This window comes from Acanthochromis polyacanthus, chromosome 13 (assembly GCF_021347895.1).
Source record: "Acanthochromis polyacanthus isolate Apoly-LR-REF ecotype Palm Island chromosome 13, KAUST_Apoly_ChrSc, whole genome shotgun sequence".
NCBI lineage: Eukaryota > Metazoa > Chordata > Actinopteri > Pomacentridae > Acanthochromis > Acanthochromis polyacanthus.
Window position 1 is genome coordinate 32,289,759 of NC_067125.1, and position 19,643 is coordinate 32,309,401.

General features: G+C 41.3%; 1 protein-coding gene across 1 annotated transcript in view; it reads left to right on the forward strand.

The window, feature by feature from the left end:
• Positions 1-19,643, forward strand: part of dph1 (diphthamide biosynthesis 1) — a 66,989-nt gene that overhangs the window by 36,778 nt on the left and 10,568 nt on the right. Inside the window, exons 4-9 of the mRNA XM_022211197.2 lie at positions 2,702-2,823; positions 7,977-8,131; positions 11,728-11,849; positions 15,147-15,215; positions 15,929-16,085; positions 19,063-19,163. Coding sequence (XP_022066889.1) covers positions 2,702-2,823; positions 7,977-8,131; positions 11,728-11,849; positions 15,147-15,215; positions 15,929-16,085; positions 19,063-19,163 — 726 coding nt within the window. The remainder of the gene's footprint in view (positions 1-2,701; positions 2,824-7,976; positions 8,132-11,727; positions 11,850-15,146; positions 15,216-15,928; positions 16,086-19,062; positions 19,164-19,643) is intronic.

The window sequence follows — 19,643 nt, forward strand, 5'->3', positions numbered from 1 at the left end:
TATGCCGCTAAACCAGCTTTATACCCCCGCCGAGGCAACGCCCGCATGCGCAGAACGCCGCTATACCAACGCTCGCTACCGCTAAACCAACGCTAAAGCAATGCCGGCTTCAGCGGTGCACCGCTAAGCCAACGCCCGTGTTTTAGATTTTTTTTTTTCCCATTTCGTGCGCGGTGACGAGCGTTGTCGAAATTCGGCCCCCCCTCCCTACCGTTCAAGGAACGCTCCAGCAAAGTTCGGGCGGTGTGACCGGGCCTTTAACCTGTTGATAAACGGTGATACAGTCGGTTGACAATAAATTCACAGTGTATGTGTGTGTGTGTTTGTGTGCACCTATGTATGTTCCAGTCTGATTGTTGACTTGGAGTTGGGTTTGCAGCACACGCCAGTGCAGCACTTTTTTTTTGACAAAGATTCAAATCTGCTGGCAATTTCTCACACATATTGAGCTCTATGCTAAAGAGCTAATTAACAAGGCCTGTTATGGAGTTCACAGGCTCCTCTGACATCTTAATTAGATCTTAATGACATTTCAGTTGGAATGGCTCAACTGTGCACCCTGAGATGAGGCAACACCAGTGCTGATATGCAGCGAGAAACGGGAAAGACTGACACTGGAGACAAGTGTGAGCAGGAATGGAGAGAAGGAGTGATAGCTGAGGAGATGGAAAGTGGAAAAAATGTAAATGACGAGTGATTGGATGACTTTGGTGGCTTATATGTGCACAGCAGTTGAGCTCTATGTCCTACATGGAGAAAGTGATTTGATTAACACTGATAAACTTTTCATTCTGTCATCCTCTCTCTAATGTTTTTTTCATTTTGCCATCTCTCTTCCATCTTTTCCTCTCTCCCAGTGGGATATGGGACTATACGTTGGCCAGTAATTACTCTGCCCATATCCCAGTGGTATCACACGTCTCATATCGGCCTCTTAATCAGATTCTTAGCATTTATTACCATGAAATTTCAGTGTACTCACTTTGGAAATAACTAGATCTACTTTGCGCTGCAGCGGGGACAGTGTGATAATGATATTTCTGGCAGATAGATGGCTGATTAGATACAATAATCTTCTGTAGTGTGGTGTTTTGCATTGTAGATGGTTCTGCGTGGTCTGCAGTGGATTGCAGGGAATAGTCTCTTTTCTTTTTTTCCAAGTGGGCAGGCTGTATATTTTTAGCTAAAAGGTTGATGCGCATTTATGCGACTCCAAACAAAGTCAGCACACTGCAATGAAAGAACAATGGGCTGCAGTGAATGGGAAAACTTGTGCATGAGCCCACAGACCTCCAATTATCCCCATGATTTTATAATTTTGAGCAATGCATAAGTAGCTTCCTGCTGTTGGCTGCATATGCACGTGTACACAGTATAAACAGACGCATGCAGACAAAATCAAAAGCCTGACGAGAGGGTAATTGATTCAAACCATCGAAGGCAAATATGTGTTTACCAGATGAGTTGTTCTGTGTGTTTTCCTGGGCTCAGCTGGCCTGCACTGCTCTTCACCTGAGAGCAGCCATTAGAGGAGAAGGGACAATGAAATAGGGAGAGAAAGAAGGAGAAACAACAAAGACAACCACGGGACAATGATGAGGAGCCCGGAGAGAGTACAAACTAGAGATTACATCAAAGAAATCGAGGTAGGAAAGGCTAAGTAGAAACTTTGTTTGAGGCCCCTTGCGAGCGGCAGAGCGAGGAATAAACAGAGTGGCTGAAGGTTGAAAGATTGGGCTGCAGGAGACGCATTACTAAAAGTCTGTTGGTTGCTACAGAATCTTTTCTATGTGCAGCCATGTCTGTTTATCACTTTCCTCTTCTCTCCCCAAGCCCTCCGTCTCATCTCTATTCTACCCCTTCTGTCTAGCCTAAATCTGTCAGAATACAGCCACAAATACCTGGCAACAACCACCTTTTACAACCACCCCCTCGTCTCCCCATCTTTCCTCCCCTACAATGCCTCAAGCTTCTGTTCATTTGCTATTTCTTGCTGTTACTCTCAGCTTTTACTCATTTTACTTAGTCTTTATGGCTTTACTTAGCATTTTATTTGCCCATAAAGGGCGATAAAAGAAAGAGCTTGTTTTTCAGTAGTGCAATCTGCAATTCTTTTGAACAGATCTGGGTCCATAGATGCCTATGTAATTTGTTAGTTTTCCTCTCAAGGAGGCCATGATTTTTTTTTCTTCTTTTACAGCTGCAAAGTGGAACATTAGGCCCACATGGTCTGCACTTTGGTTTCACAACCTACTTGTGGTATAAAGCGTTTAGTCTGTATCGTTTATTCTCATGCGGCAATCACCAGCTCTTGCTGAAGCTGTTTTGTCCTGTTCCCAAGCAGATGTACAGTAAATCCAGGCCATAGATAGACCAACAAAAGGCCCCTACAAAGTCTAATCTTGTTATTTGTACCAGCTTTCTCCCTTTTGTGACTGTAGCTAGCCATAGCTGCTGGTTATTAAGAGCAAAAGAATAGCAGCGGGTCACCCCGATGCACTGTGAGTCAGTCATTGACCGGCAATGTTGTCAGATACGATATAGTGTACTCCGTCTGCAGCAAGTGGATAGGGATTGATCTTATTCAGCTCTCTCACAATCACACCGTGACTGGCATACTATGTGTGTTGATCATTATGGTACCAAACAAGTGGTGCATATGGTCTGTGGCGTCACTGATTAGCTCCTCTGTGTGTCCCAGGTTCACAGAGGCAGATACCATTGTGATGGGAGATGTGACTTATGGAGCCTGCTGCGTGGACGACTTCACCGCCCGAGCCCTGGGAGCTGATTTTATGGTGCACTATGGTCACAGTTGTCTAAGTAAGTCTCTCAACCATCTATGTGCATGTTTGTCTGTCTCTCCAACACTCTGCATGTAGATTGTACCTCAAAGAGGAACATGAAGCGAGCAAGCATCAAGGACTTCCACCTACCGAGAGTGGGCTGCATGAAAAAGAAGCATCAGAACATGAACGGATGGACGGACGGAGCTATTGATCAATGGAAAACGTAACTAGTTAGTGCAGTCTGCTCAGCTCTAGTATGGAAAGGATATCAGACCTTTGGAAGCCCGGACATCGCATTTACCCAGCAGATCAATGGGGAACATGCATTAGAGCCGTCCTTTGAAAACCTCGAGCAGTTCTTGAGGACCTTCACCCTCGCCCCCGCTGTCTGTCTTTTGCAGAACATAAGAGGAAATGTTAAATCAATACTTTTGAAATATCTCTGCCAGAACAACCTCACCTCTCCCAAATACCAGAAATGACCAACAGAATTTTAATACGACTTAAAAAAGCTCTCCGATCTTTCAGTTTATGCTTTGTTTGTGTTTGTCTTTGCGTGCGTGGGCACATTCATTATTTGATAATCATGGAGGAATTATGCCAGTGCAGGCATGTATGTTTACAAAAGGGATAAGACGTGTACACATTCCCCATTTAGGCTCAGAAGCACTGAATAAACGCAAAGATAAAAGCACTAAAGTCTTGCGTGGGTTGTGAAGTTAGATCAGATATTAACTGATGGAAGAGGTTTTCAAAGCACTCAAACGTGCTACAGATTCCTGGAGAATTTGTGTGTACAGGTGCCAGTTTGTATGCTGTCCTGACTTTCATCACTCAGTCATGAGGACATCATCTGCACTGTTTCCAAGATGTCAGCCACCTGTGAGAGATGAAAGACACTGTGTTTTGACTGACTCACAGAGAAACTGTCTTTCCCACGTTCTTTTGTTTCCCTTTCATTTCCTCTGCAGTATCTGCTTTTGAGTATTCGTGTCCTCTCAAATTTTGTCATCATAAGGCACCTCCATTTTCTGCAGAACAGTATGCGCAACATCATAGGGCCATGTTTTAGAGTTCTTATGTTGTTTGCAGATATGAGTGGTGGAAATTTTGTTTAACCTTGTTGATACTTGAACTGAATACCTTACTAGTTGAAACAAAAAAAGATAAAAATAAAAGTACTGAGAGTGAGTGGGCAGGAGAGAAAAAGCAAAATAAAGAACACAAAATGAAACTATTTTTTTTGCCTCCAGGGAAAAAACTACGCGGCGGCTTTGCTCAGATAATGCCAGGCCAGCTGCCATAGCAAAGTATTACTAGACCCTTTTAAACATCATGAGCAGATCTTCACTCTTTTAGTGGTATGAATCACTTTACAAGAGCTTAAGCAAAACTGACCCATAGTGTCAATTTTAGATTTGGTGAGTGACAGGATGACACCTGAGTCCAAAAACAAATATATGTATATGTTTATGTGTGTATATATACACTTAACAAAATATAAACGCAACACTTTTGTTCTCAAATATTGTTCACAAATCTGTTAGTGCTGGCCACAACAAGTCTGACAGAGCCAAGCAGCTGAACATCAGCCGGATGACCGTCCACAGAGTCGCGGAGAGGCTGAAGAATGGTGAAGATCTTTCAGTGATCTTTCAAGAATGGTGAAGACCTGAAAGATCTTCACCATTCTTTAGCCTCTCCGCAACTCTGTGGACGGTCATCCGGCTGATGTTCAGCACAAAGGAGAGCAGATATCTCAACTCTTTTGACTTCCATCTTGATACAACTTCACCGGAGAAAAAAATTTGTATCAAGGACACCTGCCTATAAGGTAGAACTTTCAGTTTATTCAATGGAATTTTTCACTCGAAAAGACTCTGACACTGTAACTACATTCACTCTACAGTCCTGCTGTCAGCTTCCTCATTGTCCAATAAAAAACGAAAACCCTCTATAGAAAATATATGCAATGTATGTGTTAGTCTGACTCACTGGATGTGCAGTGCCTGTAAAAAAGTCCTCACCCCTATTGGAAGGTTTCCCCTTAAAGCTTTTCAACATTGAATCATGGTAATATAATCACCATTCTTATAAGACTATTCCACTTCCATGTGAAAAAAGATTTTTGTAAAGTAATGTCAATTAATGAAATATAAAACTTATAAGAGATTACTTAAGTATTGACCCCCTTCAAATCAAAATTTGGTAGATCCACCTTTTCACTGCAATTGCCCATCAAGCCTTTGTGGGTAGGTCTCAATCAGCCTGACATATGTGGACACTGCAATTTTACCCCATTCTTCTTTGAAAAACTGTTCAAGCTCTGTCAGGTTGCACTGTGATCATGAGTGACAAGCTCTTTTCAAGTCTATCCACAAGTTCTCAATTGGATTGAAGTCTGGCTCTGACTCGGCCTCTCCAGAACATTCACTTTCTTGTCTTTAAACTATTTCTGTGTAGCTTTGGCTTTGTGCTTCGTTGTCTCTGCTGGAAAATAAATCTCCCTCCAAGTCACAGTTCTCTTGCAGGCTGCATCAGGTTGTCCTGTGTCTGCCTGTCTTCTTTTATTGCGTTTATTTTACCCTTTACCTTTACAAGCCTTTCTGGGCCTGCTACAGAGAAGCATCGCTGTACCATGATGCTGCCACCACCGTGCTTCACGTTGGGGACGATGTATTCGCAGTGATGTGCAGTGTTTGGTGTCCGTCAAACACAGTGTCTAGTCTAGAAGCCAAAAAGCCCAGTTTTGGTCTCAACGGACCAATGAAGCGTCTTTCAGTTGCCCTCAGATTCTCCAGCATACCTTCTGGCTAACTGTAGTCGAGTTTTTTTTCCAACAGTGGCTTTTCTTTCCCTCTCTACTTTTAAGGCTTGACTGTTGTTAGGTGAGTCACTCTTAAGGGGTGAATAATGACGCAAGTACTTATTTTACTTTTCAAAAAATGTAATTAACATTACTTTGTATAAATGTGGTTTTACTTTGATGCAAAAGCATTTTTTTGTAAATGATTATCAAAGAAGCCAGATTATATGTACTGAGATTAAGTGTTGAAAAACAATAAGAAGGAGAATTTTCAAGGAGGGTGAATACATTTTATAGGCACCATAGGCTGAAGGTATAAACTTGATATTGGCCATGTATTTCATTACGTGAAACATCAGAAACAACACCTGAGTAGAGTAGGCAACCTTCATACTAAATACTTCAAGTTTTGCCAGGGATTTGGATTGAGCAGTAAGGTGGCCCTGCTAGCCTTTTCTTTAAAAAAATACCTGAATTAGGTATTTTAACAACATTGCTCACCTCTCTTTGTGTGAATGTTCCACCAAAACATTTCCACTCATTAATATTTTGAGGGTCGAATATTGTTGCACCTTTAACTTAGCTTTTCCCAATACCATTGTGATTGGTTTAAAGAAAGCATTTCCCCCTATAGCAGAAAGCTGATGAAGTGCAGCCAGAACAGTGTGTGCTGCAGAACGGTCTATGTGAGACTAATGCATGATCAATTATTTCAGCGTTCTATTTGTGAACTTCATAAAGTATATGTGACCCAGTTGTTTTTAGAATGAAAAACTACAAAACTAACAAATAGTACAAATAACTGTAGAGTCTAAAGTCTTGTTTTCATCCACAGAACAACTCCATTATCACCATCCTGTATCTTTTTTCAGCCTAGATATTGCTATATATCAAACACAAATGGACACTTATTGAAGGTGCCAAATGGCTGCTGTATTATTAATAACACTGCACAAGTAAAATATAGAATAGATTCTGTTTTTACACATTGATTTTTAACAAAGCATTTGTATACAAACCAGTATAGATTACGTTCGCCCTTTTCTTTGTCGTGCTTGCTGTGATTGTGCCTGTGTATTTGTTTACATGGCCATTAGTAAGCAGCTATGCTACGTGACCTCATTGCCATAATGCGTAAGAGTAAAACCAGTGATGGTGTGAGTGAGTCCTGTCCGTCTCGTTGACAGCGTCTCTAATTGCAACGCCTAAGTGCTCTCAGGCTACCATGCTAATGCAAACGCAGATCGATGTCACTTTCTTCTGCCCTTTACATTTTAAGAGCGCCTATAAACAAACAACAGACAGCTATTTGTCTAGATTTTTGCTCATCTCCCCTAACCCTTTTTAGGCTCAAGATATATTTAACTCCTTGGTTTTTACACTAAATATGTGACCTGCAGCGAAGCCTACCTTCATGAATGCCTATCCATCTCCTTCCCTCCCCTCTTTCCGCAGAGATGTGAACACATCCATCACCTCTGTTCTCAGTTAATTGACAACCCACCCCTCGCACTTCAACCAAACACACACTCAGTATCCTGTTACTTTTTCCACTCCTGTCTTCCTCACCGAATCATTTGGAGTTTATGATTATGAAATCACCTCCTCCAACCCCTAAATTGAATTTCAGTGTTTTCCAGCCTACTTCCTCATTCTTGACTCCTATTTTAGTCCCATCTTCCCTCAGCCCTTTGTAAAGACAGCTTCTCGGTTTTCCCAGCATCCCTTTTTCCCATTCACTCCCCATTTTCTTCACCTTAAGATGCTTTGCTCCCACATCTTTTTCTCCCTCAGCGTTGCTCTAATCTAGGCCATCAAGTGAGCTGCACTTGCTCGTAAAACGTTTTCATCATAATGGAGCAATTTGCTTAATTATAACAAAAAAAAGTCCCCTCGCTCCTGATCTGCAAATTAACACAAGAGGAAGAGTAATTTTAATGATCAACACCGACAATAATTCCTGTCTCTTATCCATGCCCTTTCTCCCCTTCGTTTCTTGGACTCTCGCCTACTTTGTTCAGCATCTAACTCGTCACGTCCCGAGCTGCGTCTCCCTGGCCCGGCTGCGTAGTAAATGGCCTGTGAAATTAATGGCATTAATAGTAATCGCATGTGTCCCTCTACTTCCCTAAATAATTGAGGTCTTTGCATCAGCTCCTGCATGTGCTCGAAACTCGCTCTGAATCGGTTTCAGTTTTATCCTCCAAGCAGCTGCTGTTAGCTATACACTGTATGTGCATGCACTGTGTTCCCATATAGCTGTATCGCTGAATATGTGCAGCACATTTGAAGTCCCATCAGTAGTGTATGTAACGCAGATTTACCTGACATAATAGACTGAATTATTCATCCGTCTTTCTTTTGTCTTTGTCTCTCTGCAGTCCCCATAGACTCGACGGCAGGTATTAAGATGCTGTATGTGTTTGTGGATATCCAGATGGACAATGCACACTTCCTGGACACGGTCAAGTTCAACTTCGCTCCTGGACAATCTCTGGCGCTCGTCAGCACTATTCAATTCGTGGCTGCGCTGCAGGTGATTAAGCACGGGTTCTGTATGATTTTGTGTGTATGTGGGCAAGTATGGGAGGCAGATGGTTTCTCTATCTTCATGTGTTTATTCACACGTGTGTGTATTTGTATACATTATAGGGATACGCACATATACATGCTTCTCCACATTTGTATAGCACTTTTTGTGGTTCCAGGCTTTTATGAACAAGCTCACACTCCACTCTAAAGCTCAGTTCAAGTGTGGGTTTGACAAATCCGGCAGCAGTTATTTTGGATTTGAAAGGTGGAATGAACTCGGAAGGCCTCTCGGTTCAGCGTCGTGCTCGGTGCTGCTCTTTACGTAAGCAGTGGCAGCGGCTATAGTATTAAACTTGAACAGCCTTCTTTCAGGTTTGCTGCCTCCCTCTTCTATAATGCATTCTACTGCTGCTGCTGCTGCTTTCAATTGCTGTGTTGCACCAACACTGAGTTTTCACTAATGTAACCACAGCTATTTTTACATGATGTTCTGCCATTGTGGCTCATATTGTATATTATGCGGTGTTTGAGTGCATGTTTCTGTGTGTACAGCTGTGTATTGTATGCATGCGTACCTCCATCTCATCCAAGTCTTATTGTGTGTAGGCTTGTAGAGGTCACACAGTATGGGCGGGAGAAGCTTGGAGTTCACCCATATTCCCTGCGGACTGCCTTAAATTAGCCTTAAATCGTTCAATTTATCTTTCCACCTAAGAGCACGCTGACACGTGTTTGTTTGTTTTTGCTGTAATTGTTTGTTCTCCCATGTTCTCGCTTGGCTTAACTCTCTGAACCCTAAGCAATTTCTTGGCATTTTCTGCTGCTGTCACATTTTGCTCACTGTGGACTCATTTTTTACTGCAATATAAAGTCCTTCACCTCTGTTGAAATAGCACAACTATGACTAGAAGTAGAGAGAACTCAATGTCTTTTGTGCACTATGACCCATTTGTAATTCAATTATTCATAAATAAGGAAAAGAAAAACAAAGTTGCTTTTATTTGATTACTTCTTGTACAAGAAATCTTGAAACTGAGAATCAACATTTACAGCATTTATGTCATCAGTGTCTTCCTGGTTGTGCTGAATTTTATATTGTTTTATTTCTAGAGCAAACGGTTTATGTTTCTTAGAGAATTTTAAAATATGACATATATAAGAAAGTGATTCTCAAGACATGTCACAACAGTAAGCTTATAACTGATTATGTATTTTGAACAGCACATCACAGATGAGTAGTGAAACGACTGTCAGAAAGTTCAAAATCCAGCGATTCTCTCTGTTTTGTACAATGCTTATAAATGCTGTCATTTTGGGATTTTGCAAAGATGGCATTCCTGTCAAACCTGCCGATAGGTTTTGGGGTCCAGAGGTTTATTTTTCTTCAGAATCAGAGCACACTTCAGAAAATATTTCTTTTTCCTATTAGTGTGTTGTTACTCTGCTTGTTTACATTTAAGTTTTCTTATTTATTATGTTATGGCTTTGCGGTGTGGTAGACTGTTTTTTTTTCTCAGTGCTTTGCAGAATCGTGAGGATTTAAACACAGGTGACTGCACCGAGAGCCAAATCTGTGGGAGAATGAGTTTTATGCATGACCCTTTCAAAATCACTTTAGAGCCACATTTTGAGTGAAATCTTTTTTTCTGGCCTTTATCATTTCTCACCATTTTCCCTTCTGCATATTTATACAGCTCAGACTGTAGTCATACTGTTACATATTTTTGTTCCACAGACTCTGCATCAGCACATTAATTTTGAAGTATATACTGAATGTTGTATTAAAGTGGTACTTCTCAGCTTTATTTCGAGTAGGTTTAGGTCAATTTTGAAGAACTACAAGGATTCTATTGTAATTGAAGACTTTGCTGTGAAATATTCTTTGACCTAATGTGTTTGTTTAATAATTTCTCAGCTCCTAAACTTTGTGTTAAAGGGCTGTACTTCCAACAGAGATCTTTCTATGTTGATGTAAACTGCCTAAAATGAAAACAGAAACTTGTCACTTTAATGTAGTATCCATTATAACTTTATTTATAAAGCGCTTTCCGTCACAATGCTGTACACAGAAATAAAAACAGATAAATAAAAAACAGATAAAAATAAAATCAATTCAAACAGAACAATAAAAAAGACATCAGATAAACAAACAATTTAGGATTCATATGTAAGAGAAAACAAGTGAGTCTTCAGCTTAGTTTTAAATACATCAATGGACGATGGCTGCCTGATTTCAGCAGGCAGACTGTTCCACAATGTAGGTGCCCGGAAAGAAAAAGCCCGTTCCCCCACCGTCTTTTTACAGACCTTCGGGATATTCAGAAGTCCAGTCCCCTGAGAGCGGAGAGCCCGAGCGGGGACATATAGATTCAGCAGGCTGGATAAATAAGACGGGGCAATTCCATTAACAATTTTATAGGTTAGTATAGGTAGGTATAGGTAGCTAATGCAGAGAGGCCGGCTCTGGAGTAATATGCTCGTATTTACTTGTTCTGGTCAGAATGCGAGCTGCTGCGTTCTGGACCATCTGCAGACCATGAAGGCTCTTCATTGGCAGACCTGATAAAAGGACATTGCAATAGTCCAGCCGTGAGGAAACAAAAGCATCAATTAGGACCTCAGCATCCTGAAATGACAGACTAGATCTGCTTTTAGAGATGGTAGTTGCTAGAGGTACGGACCCGTACCCATAGCCTGTGGACTACGGATACGGCACTTGCCATTTGCCAATCAGATACGCGAGATCTGGTCACGTGACTCCCGGTAGACGCTGGAGGTACGGACCCGTAGCATCGGTACTACAGGTACGGACCCTAAACCTGACCCTAACACTAACCCTAACCTTAACCTTTACTTACCTTTCAACAGTTTGCAGTGGTTAGCAGCTTCTTGACTCGCGAGACTCGCGTACGGGTCCGTATCTGTCTGGCAAATGGAAAGTGCCGTATCCGTAGCCCACAGGCTACGGGTACGGGTCCGTATCTGTAGACACTACCTTTAGAGATATTTCTGAGGTGGAAAAAGGCCAATCTGCTTACCTCTTTAATATGGAATTTAAATGAGAGGGTTTTATCAAAGAGTACACCAAAATTCTTAACTTGGTCTTTACAATGAATTGCACAGTCATCCAAAGATAGAATAAAGTCATCAAGCAGAGGATTAACACTTTCAGGTCCAATCACCATCATTTCAGTCTTGGCAGAATTCAGGAGCAGAAAATTCGTTGATAGCCAGCTCCTAACGGCTGAGAGACAGGCCTGGAGTTTATCAGTGTCAAAAACACTTTGAGGGACCAAGGGCATGTATAGTTGTAGGTCATCTGCATAGCAATGAAAAGAAATCCCAAAGGAGCGCAAAATTTGACCCAAAGGTGTCATATATAGGGAAACAATTTGTTTCAAATTAAATGTCACAAAGCACAGAACTCGAAGAAAAATGTTGAACTGACCAAACACTGATGATGTGAACTACTTCTACATGGATTGCATTCAGTATCGTCTGTCTCTGCTATCTGTTCTTAACTCAAAGCAGGAAAAGTAGGAAAATTTTGCTGAATATAAGCTGTACATATGATTCCTTCTCCCTTCCTCCATGTTCCAGGCTGTGAGTGCAGCCCTCAAACCAGAGTACGACATGTTTGTCCCACAGTGTCGCCCTCTGTCACCAGGAGAAATTTTGGGATGTACCTCCCCTCGCTTGGACCGCCACGTCAATGCCATCATGTAAGAAGCCTCTTCTTGCTGTCCTCTACCTCACAGTCTCAGGAGAAATCCTGTTTTTGTAAGTTAGAAGAGATTATCCGGGTAACCACAGACCTCCAGCATTGACTCATCCAGTTATTGTCTCCTCCACGCTAATCTTCCACAGTTGTGCTGCCAGTGCCATGTCCACTCATGTGTAATAATCGGTATGACAATATACCGGTCACACCTGTATGTGTGCTGCTTTTATATCCCTCCTGTAACACTCCAATGGTGATCCAGAAGAGCAAGGCATAAAACACCTTCACACTGTGACAAGTATTGAATTGCACAGTCAGAAACTTTTGCCTGTTCCAAACCCACCACAGCACCCAATTTTCCAAGTTTTAAGGAAATTATTCCACAAAATATGACACTTTTGGTGGCATGTACACAGTGAGAATTGATAAATTGTGCAACATCACAGTTTGTCTGTAAATGTTTTACAGCTTTTGGGATTGCCTGTTTTAAATTCTTATTTCCCTTTTCATTTCTTCCAAAGGAGATGGGAAAAAAGATGAATCCATTTGGTAGCTGCATGTGTCCTACAAAACTAGTTCGCCTGTGTTTTCACATAAATGCCACACATTTGAGTCTTGTCAAAGTGATGCTTATCCTCTGTACTGCAGTGAGGCAAGCGCTCCAGCAAAGTAGCAGGTCCAAGCAACAAACAACACCTCCGCAGCCACTTTGTGTCTATACATCTCATGCTGTCCTACAGCAGAGGAATCTTATGCAGCTTTGAGATGCACGGCGAGATGATGCAATTGCCTTGATATAATTATGTGGAGGTCCATCACCTCACATGTCTGATTTGCACACATCCAGTGTTAGTCCATGCGATTAAAAACCTCCCAGTGCATGAGATTGAAACGGCTACACAAGGACAATCTTGCTGTATGCATAAGTGGAGACAAAAGTGATGTGTGTATTATTGTGTGTGTCGCCCTTCGTGTGAAAGCGCGTGGTTCACCTACTAATTCAATGTGCGTTGTCTTTGATGTGTTGGGAGAGAGAATTGATTAACTTGCCTGAGAGCTGCTGTGCTTCCTTCTCTCTCCTCCTCACATCCACTTTTAACACACATGTGCTTATGTTGTACACATGAGTAACATACAGATGCAGTGAGAATATCAAACCTCTTGAAATAATCCATATCTTCCTCTCCGGTATTGCATCACCCCTCAAACAATGTGCAATTTTAATCATAAGCCCAAAGAGAAGAAGCGTTTCATTATGCATTTACTATGAGCTTTCTTTTACCTTAATGAACTACTATTAAGGTAATGACACAACTGATTATTCACTGTCGCTTAGAAAAGCAGCACCAATCTTCTTTGCATTCACTCTTCCTCTTAGCAGTGTGTAGTTCTGTTCATCACCTTCAATAAAGCGATAAATTAATATTTAAAGTTTGGTTAGGTTACATTAATTAAAAATTAGTCGGTGCTCCAAAAATAGCATATGCACAAGTTGTAGCTGTATTTTATCTAGGTTTTGAATTTCTAGAGCATTATGGAGAATGAATAGTGCGTTTTGCTCTTTGAGGCCCATCTTGAGGCTTTGATAGGCCCTGGTCTGTGTCATTTCTGTAATGAAAAGCAATTTATAAAAGCTGTAAAGTGCATTGAGAAGAGTTCTGAGAAATGATCATTCGACCATTTCCATCTACTACCTCTACCCTCGCTAATAAAGGAACAATATCAGGATGTGCATATGAAGATAGACTGCATATAGGGAAGACACATAGCATTTTCCATTAGAGCAAAAGCACTTTCACAAAGAACAATAGAATGTGGATGGAAGGACTGGTCACGAATCGAGTGCATGAGCCTTTTACAGCTACAGATCGGTGAGGACGACTGTAGCTGAAGTGCAGGAGACTTATTGTTGAGAGTAGAATTCTGTAAGGGCCAGGGAAATTTCTCAGCAAAGAAGAGCAGAGCGACAGAAGCTCTAATATTGTTGTTGAGTGCTGTTACACAAATCCAAGCTGAGACATACACTATCAGTCAATAGTTTTGGAACGCTTCAATTTTTCCATTTTTTTCCCAGTGACTTGTACAGTGAGATGTACCCTAAGCCAAAATGGCTACCACATCATTCAGCAGCACCATGCAGTACCCTCTGGTCTGTTCCTAGTTAGTCAGGGGTTCATCCTACAGCAAGATAATGACCTTAAACATAAGTCCAAGCAGTACCAGAACTACCTTGGGGAAAAAAGAACAGGATGGTAAGCTTGAAAACATGAAGTGGTTGGCACAGTCTCCAGACTTACACCCCATGGAGCTGGTTTGGGATGAACTGGACAGAAGAGTGAAAGCAAAGCAACCTACAAATGCCACACATTTATGGGAACTTCCACAACAGATTTGGGAAGAACAGTCTGAAGAATCTTTGATTTCCATTGTGGAAAGAATGCCACGGTTGTGTTTAGCTGTTGTGTTCTGCCAAAGGTGGCTACTTTGAATCAAACGTTTCGAAATACATTTTTTTTCTAAATTGATTTTTTTTTAACCTATTTGTTTCTTTATTCTATGCTTTCATTTCAGACTACAATGACATATTAACATGTATAATTCTCAATAAAACATGGGAGAAATTGGAGTGTTCTAAAACTTTTGACCTGTAGTGTATGTGTGTGCTTGCAAGTAAAGTCTTGGTGAGCCATGTTTCCATGTAATCTATATGGCAAACCACCCACTGCCTGTTTTCAAGCTGTTCTAAACACTGACCAATTAGCGGGCTTAATTGCACATCCGGTCTCAGTAGGTCTACAGAGACTTTACAGTAATGAGTAGGGGTGTTCAACCTGAGCCCACTCACATTCACAGTGAGATCCTTCTCAGCCTGACCCTTCAGCAAGATTTATGTAAGAGACTTTGTGTTTTAAGGCACCTACATGCCATTGTGTGTTTATGGTTTGTGAACTCTGCCTCGGCTCGGGCTTTGGTGAATCCCCAGTGCTAGACCTCGGGTTAATTGGACGAGCTCGTATTCTCTGTAAACAGCATGCTCCAATCGTTGGGGTCGTGTTCCTGGACAGCAGCAGTGGGCGGACCCTCAACCTCAGCCTTAGGCCTTCTGCCTGGAAACACTTTGGTCTTCTGTTAGGGCGATACAGAGATGAGTAGATTTAAAAGAGAATGCAAGAGAAAGCTGATGGAGAAGCTAAGAGAATTTTGATTGCTTACAGGAGATTTTCCTTTGTTCAAATTATTTTCCCTCATTTCATTTACCTGAAATAGTGGATTGATTTGGTGTTTTTTTTTTCTATAGTTATCTCGGAGATGGAAGATTTCACCTGGAGTCGATCATGATTGCAAACCCAGATATCCCTGCCTACAGGTATTGTGAAACAAAATGAAGCCATTTGCACTCAGATATTTCCATATCTCTGTTGTTTATATCCTAATCTCATCTATATAATGTTTATTGTAGTCAATTAGCGATACCACTCCAGTGTTGCACACATGATTTAGGAGCAGCTGATAGAATGAAATACTTGGAAACCACAGAGGAAGCAAGCAATTATACTGATATAGAATATAAAAACACATTTTAAAATTAGGTTTTTGGCATACAAAGACCATTATTTTCTAATGCTATTCAGTGCTGTTCAGATTTTTGAAAATTGCTTGTATTCATGATCCTTCATCTTACTGCAGCGCAATGATAATGTTTTCTGAGGATGAAGTTCTGTTTTGATGAGGCCTTGTTTGCATGCAAAGTGAAATTGTGTTGTTATACACATATGCACTGGCGCACAGATCACAGGTCTCTCTCATAAACAAGATACTAATCTCAAGTGAACCCCTTGTACCGGAGAAAAGGAGATTAGATGCTCAGAAATACCTCCATTTTTCCCTAAGATACACTAACTCCTGTCATACTTGATGGCTTTTCATGATTGGATTTTTCATCTTTTCTTGCATTCCTGTCCTCAAGATAGATACCTGAACAATAGATGGTAGCGTGTATAATGTGGATTGTCTGTTTACATTTCCACACATATGCCATTCACATCTGTATGCCTCAGCCTTTTTCCTCTCTGCTGGCAGATATGACCCTTATAGTAAGGTGTTCTCCAGGGAGTACTATGACCATACAGCCATGCGCGCTTTAAGGCTCCAGGCTATTGAAAAGGCTCGACTGGCCCAAAGATGGGGCCTCATCGTGGGCACGCTAGGCCGACAGGGCAGCCCCAAAGTCCTGGAGGTGAGTTTGCATCCTCATTTCAACAGTCTACATGTCCTGAGGCCACTTGTGCAATGGCTTGTAATATTTTTCAGTGGGGTTTTCTTTTGACAAGTGATATGGTGACATGAAGTACTAATAGGACCATCTTCACACTGGGAGCTTGTTATTTCACATTTAGGATGATGCAGCTAAACAATGTCAGAAAATCCTACCCTTGATCTTGCTGTTGGCCCGAAGGTTGGCTGTATAGGAGTGTTTCTAGGGATGCGTGATTCTGAGCAACCACTTTCATTCTTACAGCAACACAAATCAGAAATAATCAACAATAAATATAGACAATGCTCTACAAAATTCCAACTTTCCCTCAATGAAACCTATTCACAGCACAATCCCAGTGAACTGAGTATTTGAATAAATTAAAGAAATCTCTAAAATTCCATCACCCAGATTGAATGCTCATGTTTTTATTCAGCGAGTATGTCCAGGCAGACATCAGATGGTTAATTGTAATAGTTCTGTAAAACTTGTACCCTTTTAGGACTTTTAAGATTCTAAATTAGATGACGGTAAATGTTCAAGGCACTAAGTTGCTCTTGGTATGTAAGACACACTTTCGCCAGTTATATCAACATTCGGTTTAAGTGGAGAAACTGGAAATACTCCCTCAGACAGAACTGGTGGCTTCAGAATTCATAAGTGCTACGGCATTTATGTGCGCACATGCTGGTCAATTTGGTGCAGACTCATAAGTGAGAAACTCAAAGTCTGTGCAAGTACAAGCTTTTATGTGTCAGCATGTGCACAATCTATACCAAGAATAGATTGGTCATTCCTAACCTTCAACCTGTCGCTGCTTTCCCGTCCATTGCCGATTCTTTGTCGTCTTTTTTCTTTTTCCATTTTATGATATGCCAACATATTTGTCAGTGTGTATTTAACTTTGTTCACAGGCTTTGCCTTATTCACATGATTGTATCTGTGCATAATATGTGCAATTGTGTTTGGTGATATGCTGCTTGTATGACACACCGATCAGCCACAACATTAAAACCACCTGCCTAATTTTGTGTACGGCCCCATTGTGCTGCAAAAAACAGCTCTGACCTGTCAAATTATGGGCATGGAACATTTTGGAGTATCCCGTGGATTCTTGGGGTCGTGTGGGTTGCATGGTGGGGCCTCTGTGGATCTGACTTGTTCCAGCACATTCAATGGGCGCTTGATCAGATTGGGATTTGGGGAGTGTGGAGGTCAATTCAATACTCTTTGTCATGTTTCTTGAGCAACTCCTGAACGGTTTTGGGGGTGTTGCAGGGTACATAGTCCTATTGGGGGACGCTGCTGCTGCTGTCTAGCAGTTCTGCTATAATCTCTACACACATAAATGCCAAGTTTGGAGATTTTTAAGCAGAAGATTGCATCATAAAAAGATGATTAATGTTATACTCTTATCAATGTTGTTAATGTGTTGCTGATTTTTGTACATGTATAAAATTTAAACCACAGCACACCTAGTTTTCATCAGTGAATATACATTATATACAACAAAAAGTTTGTATTGACGTAAAATGTCAATCAGAGATCAGAGCTTGAAGTTTACTTTTAGTGTGGTGGGAGAGGATGGCTTTAAAAGGGGTATTTGAATACAAACTCACCAGGACTCCCTTAGCGATCTGTTAGGATAAAGAAGTGTAGTGTCAGATAACCCCTCAAGTAAAGGGACAGAACTGTGTCTGATAAGAGCACAGTCAGAGAAATTTCTCATGATACTCCCAAGGACAGTGGATATCAGCAACCTGTATCTCACCACAGGAACATTTATGGGATTTCTTCACTTGCGCTGGTTGTCTTCTGTTGCCTTCTGTGAATTATACCTCAGTCCACTGCCCACAATTTCAAAAGCAAAGTTGGCAAAGGAGCAGAGTTCCTTGAACTGGCTAAACATTTTGATATATTATATGAGATCTGGTCCTCATGGGGCCAGATCCTACTCACCCTGAGGAAGGAAAGTGAGGCCAGCTCCCTGTGGGGCCTCTAATCTCCAGGGTGGTATAGTGGTCTGCTTTGTGAAAGGTAAGAAATTGAGGACTTTAATGTCTTTGACCCTTGCTGTAAAAACTGTCGGAAACTGCATCTTAGAATTGCACATTTGCTGACGATATAATTCTGTAGGCTTCATCAGACTGTGAACTACTGCACTTAGTGTAGCAGTTTACTGGTGGGTGTGCAGTAACTGCTTGAGTTGACACTTTCATGTCTAATGGGACAAGACGTGATTCCACTCAAAGGATTCCCTCCTTTGGGTTGGCAATGAATTGCTTTACAAAGTGGGGAAGTTGAATTACATTGTATTGCGTATTAGTGACCGTAAGATGTTTTAGATTAGCAGGTGTATTCATTCAGTGACTGCAAGAACCTCCTGTAGAGACCGAAACAATGGGATTATGTTTTGAACAACCAAGTTTCCTTCACAGTGTAACTGGACACGTAGCACCAAGGGGAAGAGATCTGTGTCGAGGTAAGAGTGGAACCATTGATCTTTTGCTCTGGAAATAGCCAGTTGGCTTCGGCACCTAATCTAGACGCTTCCCTGTGGAGGCCAGAGCCTACTGGAAGAAGACCTAGAAGAAGCCCCACAATATACTGGGAGGATTACATATCCCGCCTGGCTTTAGAATGCAAGGAGTAGCTGGAGGACACGGATAAGGAGAAAGCTCTTTGTGCTCAACTTCCTGTCAACACTGTGTAGACTTGGGTAAGCTGCAGAAGATGGGTGGATATATGAGACTTCAGAGATCTGGACACTTCCTGGTGAGATTGTTAACAGTAGAGCAAAACTTCTGGATAACCCTTGACTGGAGTGTTTAAGTGATAGTAAGCACGGGTGATAGACATTGGCTGTTTGATTTGGAGCTTGTTATGCAGTGGAATTTCACAAGTCTAGAGAGAACTGTGTTCACATTAGTTCTTTTATTTTCTCTCTTTCTCATCTTAGCACCTGGAATCAAGACTCCAGTCATTGGGCAAGTCCTTCACTCGAGTGCTCCTCTCTGAGATTTTCCCAAGCAAGCTGGATCTGATGCCAGAAGTAGATGCGTAAGTATTATTAAGCACACACACTAACATATTCCCAAATTCAGACATGCTATTCAATGAGTCACAATTGCTTAACCCTCAAGCGACCAAGCTATTTTGGCGACTAAAATGACCGACCGGGGTCATTTATGATCCCACTATATTTTACACAGGAATATGTCTACTTTAGTGCCTCTTTTTGTGCTTTCTTACCTATTCCACTCCACTGCATTTTAAGATGGATATTCTAAAATAACCTTCTGTAATTATTCATGGATTTTAATCATTTTTGACTCAGAGCTAAAGTAAAACCATATGAACAATATGATGCATTGTAAGAACGCAATAACATTTATTTAGACATGCTTTGTCTGCCACTTCTTTTAAAACTTTTATCCTTTTGTTTCCTCAATAGTAAATCAAAAGTACATAAACACCAAATCTACACAAACATCTTGTCTGTATGTGTGCAATGTAACATGCTGAGAGATATTTAGATTA